The following is a 13925-nucleotide window of genomic DNA, read 5'->3' on the forward strand; positions in this document are numbered from 1 at the left end:
AATTAAAGTATAGAAATTGCCATTTTGCTTTGCACAGTGGAAGCACTAAGCTTGTGTAATAAATCTTGCAAGCTGAGAACGAATTAATTTGTGCTCTGAGTGAAATTTGTGGTTTTACCTGCAGCTGATAATAAAAATTCCTTTAAAAGGAATAGGGCGAGCCAATGAACTGTCAAGATAAAGGTGTAGTTCCATATTGCAGTATTACTTCGATTTTCACTTGTCATCATTAGCAGAGGAGTGAAATTTTGATTGAAAGAATTAAACTAGGAATGTTGGTGTTGGAAGTTATCTAAATGACGAAGAGACCAAGGAGAGCAATCAAATTAGGACAAAAAAATTTAAAAAAACCCTACACCATAGGCCCGGACCATAGGACTGTACGGTAAAACATGTACCAGCAGGCTACTTTTTAGTCACCCCACCTTTGTAGGACTACACAACAAAAAAGCCCTCCACCATAGGACTTTACGGTAAAATATTTAGAGGACTAAGCCAATTAAACATTGAATCCAAAACCATTATGTAAATAAGATAATGGCCATTAAAATGGGCTCACAGACATGAGTTCATTATTATGTAAATGAGATGTTCAATGTTTGCATGCGATCTCAATAAAAATTCCTTTAAAAGGGAAAGCCAGCTTCAATGCAGAAGAGGTCTTGTAATTAGTTTGGGTGGAAGGCATTTTCAGTATCACGCTTTTTTAGGATCCATCATGTTTCATGACAGTCCACCAAACCATCAATGATGAGAACATGCACACAGAAAAAGCAAACCAAACATTAACTCCTATAACTTCCTGTCAACTCTTTAATTCATTACTCCACATTGTTCTGTCTTTTGTGCTTTTCTGCCTTTTAGGCTACCCTTAGCTCATTATTAATATTAAGAAATACACTGCAGTTTTTAGCTAATTGGCTAAAAACTGCCATTCTGCCTTATACATGCACATTAATTTTATATTAATTAGCAATGTATACTTACTCTAACACATTATAAAATTATAAATACTGCTCACTCCAATCATGGAAGTAAGAATGTCTCTTACTTCCATGCTCCAATCTTAACTTTTAAACTTTTTGAATGTGTTGGTTGTTAGTCCGATACTCCGCGAAGCTATGAATTCTATAGTCTGCATTGTGTGTTTTCTCTTCAATCATTTTGTTGAATGCCATAATAATTATTTAAAAATCAACATGATCAAATAAAAAAAGGTGGATTCACTTTAGTCATTTTATCAGTTATAATTGATAGAATTATACAATAATTCATTTGTTTACCTACCTATTTATAATACATGTCAAATGGGGGTATATTGTTCAACGGGCCTACATGTATAAATTATGGCCATATCATAGATAGGCCCTGAAATTGAATCGGATTTTTCCATTCAAAAACAAAACTGATGTTTAAGAAATCAATTATTTCATTAATGACATTTTGAGTCATTTTTATCCATAAAACGATACAGGATATAGGATATTGTTACTTTGACTTTTACGTCCATAAAGGTTTTAATCATAGACCCTGGAAATAGGGTCTATGTTTTAATCATGTAATATCAATACACTCGCATCTCATGCTGTGCTGGTCTCCAGGAGGTCTGCAAATGTAAGAAAGCCTGATTATAAACCATAGATTTTATTCGTTGATATGCTGTGGAAATAATTATAGGCCTGGCATATAACTTTTAATGTCATATTTCCTTCAAACCATAACTTTTGAAATTCTCACTCGTTTTCATTCGTTGAAACGGCCAAACATTCTCTTGTTTTCTTACAAATCGAATATCAGGTCTTGTATATATTTTCACCGTAAAAAGTTCATAAAGTAATTCAAACCAATGCTAGTACCCAGTATGGGAACAAACCAAAAGATCGATGACGTCCTATAAACGTAACTAGTTTCGTTTCTCAGCCGACCCCCTCCCTCCCTACCAGAAACGTAATAATGAAATGTTAAAAGTTTTGACATAATAATAATAATGACACATTCTTCAGACCGATGTTTTTGTACAAACGTAATCGAGTATTTTACCCCCTCCCCTAAACGAATTCGTTTATAGGACGTCATCGATATTTTGGTTTGTTCCCTTAAATATCTTTAGCAAACAAAGACGATCTCCGAATTAGACAGCTAGCTCTTATCTGGCGAAAAAGGACAGCATGTTGACATAAATTAATTGACTGTGAGGTTGACAAATAAAATCGGTGTGTGAATAGTTAATTTGGTGACCGACTATCAGTTGGCACGGTAAATTAATCTGTTTACGCCCTAGTGGTACAAAATGTACCTTGCGCCCAACGTTACGTAAAAACTGGCAATCATGCTTGACAAACAAAGAAATGAAAATAATCTGTTGCAACTTTCGGATTTGCATACAAGTAATTCTAGTTCTACAACAACAGGTTTTATTATTTCTTTTAATACAAACACATTGCTGCCTAAAATGACATTATAGCACTGATTAGATATCAAAATGAAGTAATAATTACAAATTTTCATGAACACTATCGCCTCTGTAATTTCCCGAGTATATAGACAGCACGAATATTTTCTGCAACGCTGTGACCAATATGTATGTCAAAACCCAGCGCAAAGGGCGAGAAATGCTCCGCATTTCTCGCCCAAAAAGAGAGATGGATGGTAGCTATGGTTACATCTAGGCTAAATGGTTACCCTTTATTCTATGTATTATACACAGGGATAAAAAGAGAGATGGACGCCGTTCCTTGGAGGACGTCATCTTTGGACGTTCCACAAGGATATCGTCAGGGTCATCTGGTGGAGGTGGAGGTCCTGCAAAGAAACCAAGTGAACCTGTGCCATCACCAAACCTCTCTGTCTTTTATTTGCCAGCTGTTGATGTCAAGGTAGGGCTATGTGTGTGTGTGAGAGGGGGGGGGGTCTGGGTCATCTGGTGGAGGTGGCGGTCCTGCAAAGAAACCAAGTGAACCTGTACCATCACCAAACCTGTCTGTCTTTTATTTGCCAGCTGTTGATGTCAAGGTAGGGCTATGTGTGTGTGTGTGTGAGGGGGGGGGGGCTGGGTCATCTGGTGGAGGTGTAGGTCCTGCAAAGAAACCAAATGAACCTGTACCATCACCAAACCTGTCTGTCTTTTATTTGCTAGCTGTTGATGTCAAGGTAGGGCGGGGTGTGTGTGTGTGTGTGTGAGGGGGGGCCTGGGTCATCTGGTGGAGGTGTAGGTCCTGCAAAGAAACCAAATGAACCTGTACCATCACCAAACCTGTCTGTCTTTTATTTGCCAGCTGTTGATGTCAAGGTAGGGCTATGTGTGTGTGTGTGTGTGAGGGGGGGGGCCTGGGTCATCTGGTGGAGGTGTAGGGCCTGCAAAGAAACCAAATGAACCTGTACCATCACCAAACCTGTCTGTCTTTTATTTGCCAGCTGTTGATGTCAAGGTAGGGCTATGTGTGTGTGTGTGTGAGGGGGGGGCCCTGGGTCATCTGGTGGAGGTGTAGGGCCTGCAAAGAAACCAAATGAACCTGTACCATCACCAAACCTGTCTGTCTTTTATTTGCCAGCTGTTGATGTCAAGGTAGGGCTATGTGTGTGTGTGTGTGGGGGGGGGGGGCCCTGGGTCATCTGGTGGAGGTGTAGGTCCTGCAAAGAAACCAAATGAACCTGTACCATCACCAAACCTGTCTGTCTTTTATTTGCCAGCTGTTGATGTCAAGGTAGGGCTATGTGTGTGTGTGTGTGAGGGGGGGGCCTGGGTCATCTGGTGGAGGTGTAGGGCCTGCAAAGAAACCAAATGAACCTGTACCATCACCAAACCTGTCTGTCTTTTATTTGCCAGCTGTTGATGTCAAGGTAGGGTTCTCTATGTGTGTTGGGGGAGGCAATGGTGCTGATCCTTTTTATTTATTTGCATACATGCGTGCGCGGTTGGATTAATACACAATGTCTGCGGTTGGCGGTTAACGGGCTGGGTGGGTGTGTGTGCGTTTGCATTACAAATACTTCCGAGGACTCTGACATAACAACACACCGACACACCGAGGACATTTTTTACCGAGGACCTAAACATGCGTCCTCGCTACGCAAACCTTGTTAAACGGTGAAAAATGAGGTATTATACCCTACTACCACCCCTATAGCTTAATGTCCTCGTAGTGTTAACCGGAATCGAATTTATTCGGTATTACCGACCTCTTTAGCACATGACATAACAACCCACCGACACACCGAGGACACACACACATTTGGACTTGTAAAAATTTCGTCATTTTTTTTCAGGTCCTCGGAAGCATTTGTAATTCACGGAGTGGGGGCGGTGTGGGGGGTATGTATGTGTGTATTTATTTATTTATTTTTATGTTTTCTTTTATTTAATTTTCCTGCATGCCTATTATAGTTTTGTTTAATTGTATACATGTATTTATTTGTTTGGTATTCTTTGTTTTAAATTTTATCTTCTTAAAATCATCCTATTGAACAGACACACTATATATCCACATCATCACAAGGGTCTGGAAGCACTGCTGAAGGAGGGAGTGATACTGCAACTGGGAAGAGCCAGTCTGATTCGGCCAATGAGAGCACAGCAGAGACACAAAAAGAACCAGAAGGCCAAGCAAGCTGTTGTCTACACTTGGGCAATGTTTACTACATCAGCTAAGGTAAGAAACTGAAATGTAGGGAGTGATACTTAAGAGTGGAAGAGCCAATCAAACTAGGGCAGTTTAGAGCCAGAAGCCGAAGCAAGCTGTTGTCTACACATGGGCAATGTTTACTACATCAGCTAAGGTAAGAAACTGAAATGTAGGGAGTGATACTTAAGAGTGGAAGAGCCAATCAAACTAGGGCAGTTTAGAGCCAGAAGCCGAAGCAAGCTGTTGTCTACACTTGGACATTGTTTACTACATCAGCTAAGGTAAGAAACTGAAATGTAGGGAGGGATACTTTAAGATGGAAGAGCCAATCAAAACTAGGGCAGTAGAACCAGAAGGCCAAGCAAGCTGTTGTCTACACATACGTGGACAAGGCAATTGCTACATCGTCAGCTAATGTAAGGGAACAACCTAAAAGGTTGATGGACATCTTATAAACCATTCGGGGAGAGTTCCATTAGAAATGTGGATTATATTTTATGTGTGCTATTTAAAAAATGTAAATATGATATCAAGCAAAATGAATGGGATATTGGGAATATTGATTTTGAGATAAAACCAGTAATATTATTCAACTTCCTTTGTATTTTATTGTCCTGAGCAGCACTACAATGGCCGTATATCGGGAACCATGAGTATACTTATGATTGGATTTTCAGCAAAATAAAGCTCTGAGAATGGCACATGTAATGAAAAATGAATTTTAGTTTTGATCAACATCAGACTCATTTAGCCAGTTGATGGCACCACAAATGTTATTTTGACCCACCTCTGGTTTCATTCCAGGCGTTGTGGAAGGGGGTCAGCTATGAAACAAAACTATTATTGTCGTTGGGCAGGAAAAAACTCATATGTACTTGTGGCCCGTGAACATGTTTAACGCAAAACCTCCTATGTTCCTTCTTGGCAGTTTTGATTTAAACATTTTCAAGGGCCACCACATATAGGAGGTTTTTCCTGCCCAATGACGATATGTTTATACTATATAGGACATCATCATCAATCTTTTGGGTTGTTCCCTTTGAAGATGAAATGTAGGGAGTGATATTGTAGAACCTAAGAGCCAATCAAAATTTTCCAATTAAAGCTGCAGTGGCCTAGCCTGAGTAATTTGATTGGGGCACCAATCTTGAATTGATTGAGAGTGCATTGGCCATTTTGATTGAGGGGGAACTGTCTCCCTCTGTCCCTATGGCACTGTGCTACTGAATCAGGGAATTAGAACCAGATGACATAGCAGGCCATTCATGGTTACCAATCCAGAAATTTGCCTACCACAAAGTGGGATTTAAGATCTTTACTTTGATTTGTTTTCATTTTCCATCCCAAGTTGTTATTCAACATGAGTCTATATAAGCAACCTTACTATTTTAAGCAAAATTGTCATCACCTGTTTGCTTGATGATTAATTTTAAAAATCACAAAATTGGAAACAGGCGGGTATCAGTTTGATACAGCCTGTATATAAGACATAATTACATGAATATTTTCATTAATTATTTCTACATTTATCATATCATACAGGAAATTGTTGTTGCCCCTGCATTATTGGACTTTTTAGAGCAGGCTTTGGAATCTGTACCAGCGTCAGTTCCAGGTTTCAACTCGGCTACGTCTGATGGTAAGTACATGCCTATAAAAGTGACAACCAGCTAAGATATCTTACACTTCCCACAATGCATTTCTTCCCTGTACTGATTTGCTATTCAGTGCAGCAATGGGTGACAAGAAATACCTCAATTGCAAGATCTGGATGAGATTTATTAAGGCATTTTTTGGTACATTTGACCCATATTGCACCCATGTTGACATTTTGCCTTCTGAAAAAAACTTTTAATCCTGCACTTCCAGATGTTAAGGTACATGTGCATCCCTGTTATGAGGTATGATTTAATTTAGCATGGTGTAATAGCCATTACATTCATATTTCTTTTTCTTTTTTTTATCTGTTCAACCCAAAATTAAACGACAGAAGCCGAAGAAACCAACTCCAACTACGACATGGAGATCTCAGCCAACTCCCTTGTGTCCTCGTCTACAATGGACGTCTCCACGTTTCCTGTTGATGTGGTAGTGTATGTCTGCGTGCAGCCGTCTGTGATCTGCTTTAGTTGTTTACCTACATCAAAGGTAGAGTGTCTACTAAGATTGCCGTCGTTTGAGCTGGCATTCTCTTCTAAGGGCACAAGCCAGGAGCTACAGTCTGAAGGAGTTACCAGCAGTGAGGTGCAGAAAGGTTAGTCAGGGATGCAAGTTTTCCGGATATCTGGAAATTTTGCCATATAAAAAAATTCCAGAAGTGTAAAAAAAATGGTAATAATATTTTTTATTTTACATTTCCAGAATTGGATGATGATATTTCATCATAAAAAGAGCAAAATATTTTTAGGGAGGGAGTGATACCCCTAGCCCTGGATATGCTCCCATAGATAGTTTTAGTCATTCACCGTTTTGATTATTATTTTTGACTCCTGCAGGACTACGTCGTTTGCGGCATACATCTGGTGCTGCCTCCATCCCTAGTGACCTTGCCAGCCTGGCTGGTCATTGCATCCAAGACCCAGAGCTGGTTGGACTAAGCATCTCTATAGTCATGTCAGATTTCTCTCTCTTTGTGTTTCATCCCTATGGAGGACATCAGAAACGAGAGCGACTCATGGAGGAAGTCGGTAGTTTTACAGGTAAATCCAAGAAGATCAGACTTACCAAGTCTTGACTCCGCAATGTTGTGTGTCGTTCATTGAGGGCAAAATAGAGTACCTCGGCATTATTTCACAGTGCGATCGGCAAACTTAAATTTGTTTCTAAATTCGTAACCGTTCACATTCTGCCTTTAATAATATACTGTTTCGATTATTTGGGCTTTTGTGGATAAATTTGTTGGTCCCAAGTATGGCATTTCAACATGGCAAATTAACCATAGCATTATGCAGAGGGCTGACTATTTTGAGTCACTCCACATTGAGTCTAGTCTCTCTTTCCCTTTGGGTAAATCAGAACTGAAATGTGTCTATTATGTTTGTAATTTACAAAGACACAAAGTTGTAATTGGGCTATTCCATTTAAAAATCCCTACTACCCCTGTGGAAGATTTAGCTCAAATCATCCACAGAGGGAGTATGAGTTTTGAATAGAATAGACAATTGGGTAACTTCCATTTGAAATACTCACGCCAGTTGTGGAAGATATGAATTGAGCAATTCATATCTTCCACAAGCAATTCATATCTTCCACAAGCCATAGGGGGAGTATGGGTTTCAAAATGATTAACCTTGACCAATTACATTTAAAAAACATACTCCTCCTGTGGAGGACATTTCCCAAATCTTCCACAGGGGTTGTATAGATTTCAACTGGAATAGCCCATTGTCTATTTTTAAAATGTGGTTATGTTTTTGAAAGATGTGAAAGTAAAGTACAGACAACAGCAAAAGAATAAAAGGAACCAGTTATTTTCACCCTTGTATATCCTAAACAAAGACAGATATGTCATTAGAACAAGCAGGCAACTGCTCAAAATTAAGACCTCATTCGTTGAAATCGGTCATGATATAAAGACACAGTGATCCATGATTGTATGACATGACATCATGGATGGTATAATACAATATTTAGAGAATGAAGGTATTGTTTTTAGCCCCTGGAGTGCATCTATCGTCTCATATAACACAGGCGACATCATTATTTTAAGTAAAACAACGAGGCGAAGCCGAGTTGTTTTACGCCAAAAATAATGATGTCGCCCGTGTTATATGAGACGATAGATGCACAACAGCTGCTAAAAACAATACCTTTATTCTCATTCTTAAACACTTCAATTCAAATAAAAATATCATACAAATTTTAATCAAATTAAATCTACATTTTGCAATGAATTACCTCGGGCTTAAAAATCGTGTCATATCACACAGGTAAAGCTGGGTAAGAACCAATAAGATTGCAGGAACGTTCTCAAGTGTTTAAGAATGCCAAATATACCTCTTTCAATATTTCATCTTCCAGGAGATGCAGAGGAAGATGGAGAATGGAGCCTCCCATCAAGGAAAGATGCCCTCTCTCTCAAAGTAGAATTTGTCACCATGAACTTGTCACGATCTCGAAAGGTCATTACCTCGTCTAGTTCAGATGCAGGGTCAGGGGGTGCTGGTGGAGGGAGTGATGATACTGCTGGGCACAGCACAACATCATCATCACCTTCCAGGACATCACAGACTCTGAATCAGTTCTCAAGTAAGTTAAAATGAAGTATAGGCCTACATTGTTAATGGGTCCCTTCTTATCAGGGAATGCTGGTGGAGGGGGGGGGTGATGATACTGCTGGGCACAGCACAACATCATCATCACATTTCAGGACATCACAGACTCTCAATTAAGAAGTTAGCGTACTGACGCGAGTATAGTCCCACCTTCGAGTAAAGTCCCACCCCCAAATTTTCGAAAAATTGCAAAAATTCACATTTTTTATTATTATTAACCACCGCAATACATGTATGTATGTCTATATGGTGAATAGCATATTAGTGTTTCTACATTTAGGGTATATGTGGCACCCTTCATTTAATGAGAGGGGTATCATCATCATCAGTCGGCTGCGGAGCAGGCGACTACAAGCTTTCTCCAACTAATGCGATCTTGGGCAAGCGAAACAATTTTGTTTGGCTGCAGGATCCCTTCAGTATCTCCCAGGAGGTGCTGGACATACTGTAAGTACAGTGTGCGCGGCCGTCCCGGTTTCCTCTTCCCATGTGGTGGAATATAAAGCGCAATATTCTTTCACAGGCTCACCATCTTCAAGACGCAGTATATGGCCGAGAAATTTGAGTTGATGAATCTTGACTCTGGCAACCAGTGGAGTGGGGTTGGTCAGGTTGTAGATGGTTTCATTTGGAATCCGATCCACACGCTTGATGTTTAACATGACTGTGGGGTAAAAGTACTTATTAAAGGGGTAAAAGTACTTATTATTAAGGCATTTAGCCATTGTACTTCTCAGGATTCTATCTAATTTATCACAATAATCAACTTACGTTTCCGCTGTCCAGTTCAAGTTTCAAACCTTAAGTTGTAACATCACATTTTATTTTTCTCTTCCATCTTCCATCAACAGTTGTGGCTGATATGGGATCTGCATCATTCAAGTATGATATGCGTAGATTAACAGAACTGCTAGCCTTCCCCAAGGCCTGGTATCGTAAGAAGATTGTCAGAAGACTATTCCTTGGGGATGAGGGCACAACAGCACCCACTGAAGAACAGCTGTCATCAGGTATCTGTGTAGAGACTTGACCAGGTCTAATCCCATCTCATTCAAGTACGGCATGCATAGATTGACAGACCTGCTAGCCTTCCCTAAGGCCTGGTATTAAAATGTCAACCACGAATGATCCTAGCATTTAGCTGTAGGTCCAGGAACACTCCAATACCATTTCTTACATAACTTTTACACGGTTAACCGGCCGGATATTGGTCCGTTTAAATGAATAGACAAATAACCATTAATATTTTGTCCTTCTTGTTTCCAACAGATGTGTCAAGTAGCTCCTCGTCCGACACAGAGAGTGAAATGCCGTCATCCTGGTCACAACAAATGGCACGCAAATCATCCCAACAGCAACGCCGAACCAGCAAAGGCGGTTTCCCGTACACACCGCCCTCGCCCAGTCTATTCAGCATATACTCGCAGCATTCACCAGCCGGAAGCCCAACAGTAGGTGACCTACCAGGAGTTAGAGGGAGTAAAAGTGCAGGCAGTGTTATATCGTCAAGGGGCAGCCATGCTACCTCAAGCACTTCTGGTAAGAGGAATGAGACATTGAGGCACATTTCACAGAGTTTATGGGTTGTTACATTCCTAATTCAGAATAAATTGAAATTAAAAGAAAGTTGCACCAACACGTTTATTATGACAAGCTAGCATGTTTTGTAAAAATAATCAGTTTACTAATTATCAACTATAAGTTGCTCATTTTTAAAGGACATATCATACAGCTGGCTGAGAGCGAAACATTTTTTATGACATCACTTCCAATGCTGATCGGCAAAGCAATTTCTGATATCTAGTCGATAAGTCACTAGCATGGCCAACTACCAAATTGGAAGCCAGTGGACTTCAACGCAGCTTTAACACTCCGACGCTTGCAGCGATTGCACACTGGTAGCGATTGTGAAAATGCCACCAGAGTTTTACTAGCGATTTTTGAATTGCATACTGCATTAACTGCCAGTATGATATGCTCCTAAATATTGAACATAAAATTTGCCTCAACAATAATTTGGTGTAAGTTTGTAAATGAACATGTATATATGTCTGGTTGTAAAATATAATAAAATAAGTCAATTATTTCTTATACATAGGCGTAGGCAAATCACTACCAGACTCAACAAGCTCAAGAAGAAATGGGGCTCCAAAGTTGGTTGATCTACAACCGTCACTGAGTACAGGCACAACGTCATCAGTCAAGTCACCTGCTTGGCAGACATTGGTATTTGTGGCTATCAACTTCTCCAAACTGGAAATCAACATGAATATGAGCAATGTCATGGGAACCACTGTGTAAGTATACCATTGTGTTCTGTTTGTTGTACTTTTGAGCAAGTAACCCAGAACTGACATACACAAAGCCCGGGGGGGGGGGTTACAAAAACAGGGATGTGCTGCAATCATGGGTAGCATTTTTGGCCTTTTGGTGACCCCTTTGCTAGGCCAAAATTGGTATTTGGATGGGCCCTTTTCTCAATAGCCCAATTTTGCCTCACTTAAGCCAAAATTTACTCAAATTTACCTTAAACTTGGGGAAAAGCTATAACTATAACTGCGCTTTGTAACTGTTTTGAAAAGGTAAGGCGCTTTATAAATGTTGTAATAAACTGCTCAAATAAAGAAAGTCCGCAGTCATGTAACCTGTCCTACACCAAAACTTGATCTTGTTATGACAATTTAATTGATAAGGTCTTGTGCAGCATCTTGTTAGCTCCAATTTGATACCAAATTTGCTACCAAACACTCTAAATTCAGAGAGATTGATGCCAGTATATGAAATTTGATGCATTTTCAAAAGTTGCAAATTAAAAACGGACCACGCGGACCTGTAGAGGTGAATAGCAGAGCGCGACCATTGACATAGCCCGAAACAACCGCTAGGTCATATCGATCGCATCGTGCCCTAGTATTCATCAGTAAAGCACTGTAGCAATCCATGCGTTTTAAATTAACAATTGAATAAAGCGCGCACTTGGGATAGTCGACGGGGTTCCATCGTGGGCAAGCAAGATTTACCAAATTACCACACTAGGCAATTTCGACCGCGTGTATAGTGTTGATTTGCAACTTTTAAAAATGCACCAAATGCCATAAACTGGTATCAATCTTTGTCACTTTTGAGTGTTTGGTAGCAAATTTGGTATCAAATTGGAGCTAACAAGATTCTGCAAACAACCGTATCAATTAAATTGTCATAACAAGATCAGGTTTTGGTGTAGGACAGGTTAAATGACTGCGGACTTTCTTTATTTGAGCAGTTTATGTATGTATATAAAAACTAAGACAATTTGTGTTAAATTTGACTGAAAATGTTGGCTTTTGGTATATCGATGGGTCCAAATTTCTTGGAAAATTGGTATATTGATGGGTCCACTTTCAAATTCTCACCGGCACACTCCTACCAAAACCAAACTTGAGTACCCCTCCCCCTCCCCGGCACGATGTAATGTTTTCAGAATCTTGCATCTTATACTGCCATTACCAAGTTTAACCCAGGGCACTACCAGCTGAATTATCAGCCTCTTAAGAACTATTTTGATTGGTTACAAAGAGGGCTATATCATATGTGACCATCCACGAAGTGGTAGTAAAGTCGGCCCTAGGTCATTTTCTGTTTATTGCAGATGACACCTCAACCAGCTTCATCGGACATCTGGAAGTGAAGTTATGGTTCATCAAAGGTCATATTCCTAATATATTTCACATAGAAATCCATATACTGTTTTTGATTGTATCTCAAAATGAAAAATGCCGACTTTACGACCAGTTTGTGGTGGATGGGCACATATGATTAATTCATAACGTCATTAATGTACATGATGCATCAGACCTTTTCGAACATGTTTATTTGCCAAAACGCGAATGTGATGCATGGTTGCTAATAAACAACAGAGGACTTCTTGCTAACATTAAGGACTCATAACATCGTGTATTAATATAGAATGGCGTGCACACAATTGGAAGCAGATGTGTGTTAAGTAATGCGTGACTGGCACGTGTTTATGGGAATTTACTCGGACGTGAGTTGGGACTTTATTGACGCACGCGCAGTAACAAAAAACAATAATTTTCACCAATTTACATGTATAAGCCAGACAAACTTTAATAATATGCAAGAAGGTATACTTTATAAACAAATTTATTTTAGTTCATAAGTTTATTATATTATAATAAAGTTATCATGAGTACATTCTTCACACACAGATATTTGACAAATCAGTTGCAGGGATGCAAGTGTTCCGGTTTTTGACCGGTTTTCCGGATTTTATAACAAATTGTTGGAGGTTTTGAACCTTCAACAACTACTTACATTGACATCCCTGTAGCTGATACAACAGGCCAAAGTTGACAGTTGCGTAATTAAGATAAAGACATGGATTAAAAAACAATAAAATACACCAGAATATTGGCATTATAAAAGCTCTGACTGGCTCTAGCCTTAGCCTAACTACTGTTAAACTTGGTCTAACTTTACACACAGCCTAAGGCTTTTTAGACCAGACAGGGCTAAAGTTAACCCTCTTTGGTACATACATGTACATAGGTCTAACTCAAGACCATACTTTGAACGATGGAGTCTAATCTTGATTTTGTTTGTCTCCTGCACAGGTTCTCCACTGACATGTTACAGAGCCAAGGCTTCATTTCTATTGACAGCAATAGTCACAGGGACTTTAGTTTGTCTACCAGCTTGAAACAGTCTTTACTGGAGTCTAAGGGGGGCGTTATTGGTGGCCAGGTGCAGATAAAGGATTTGAAAAGCACAAGTGAGTAGAATAATCTGCAAATGGGCTATTCTAGTTGAAATCCATACACCCCTATGGAAGACATAACGTTAGTTTCCCATACAGGGAGTGTAGACTTCGGATGGAATCAACCATTCAGGTAAACCACTTGAAATATGAAAGGTCATATGAAAGGTCATATTTTCCATTGGGGGTGTATGGATTTCATCTGGAATAGCCCAATGTTCATGCTACATTTATTTTTACACTTTCAAGCAAGGATTCTCGAGTAATAATATA

General features: G+C 39.6%; 1 protein-coding gene across 1 annotated transcript in view; it reads left to right on the forward strand.

The window, feature by feature from the left end:
* The window catches only part of LOC140142579 (bridge-like lipid transfer protein family member 1), a 110253-nt gene that overhangs the window by 76803 nt on the left and 19525 nt on the right, over window positions 1-13925 (forward strand). The window contains exons 49-59 of the mRNA XM_072164575.1: window positions 2708-2876; window positions 2912-3012; window positions 4469-4649; window positions 6165-6261; window positions 6613-6876; window positions 7118-7321; window positions 8643-8870; window positions 9748-9906; window positions 10166-10435; window positions 10995-11193; window positions 13510-13667. Of these exons, the coding sequence (XP_072020676.1) occupies window positions 2708-2876; window positions 2912-3012; window positions 4469-4649; window positions 6165-6261; window positions 6613-6876; window positions 7118-7321; window positions 8643-8870; window positions 9748-9906; window positions 10166-10435; window positions 10995-11193; window positions 13510-13667 (2030 nt within the window). The remainder of the gene's footprint in view (window positions 1-2707; window positions 2877-2911; window positions 3013-4468; window positions 4650-6164; window positions 6262-6612; window positions 6877-7117; window positions 7322-8642; window positions 8871-9747; window positions 9907-10165; window positions 10436-10994; window positions 11194-13509; window positions 13668-13925) is intronic.

The sequence above is a fragment of the Amphiura filiformis genome, chromosome 2 (genome assembly GCF_039555335.1).
Source record: "Amphiura filiformis chromosome 2, Afil_fr2py, whole genome shotgun sequence".
In the NCBI taxonomy this organism is placed as follows: Eukaryota; Metazoa; Echinodermata; class Ophiuroidea; order Amphilepidida; family Amphiuridae; genus Amphiura; species Amphiura filiformis.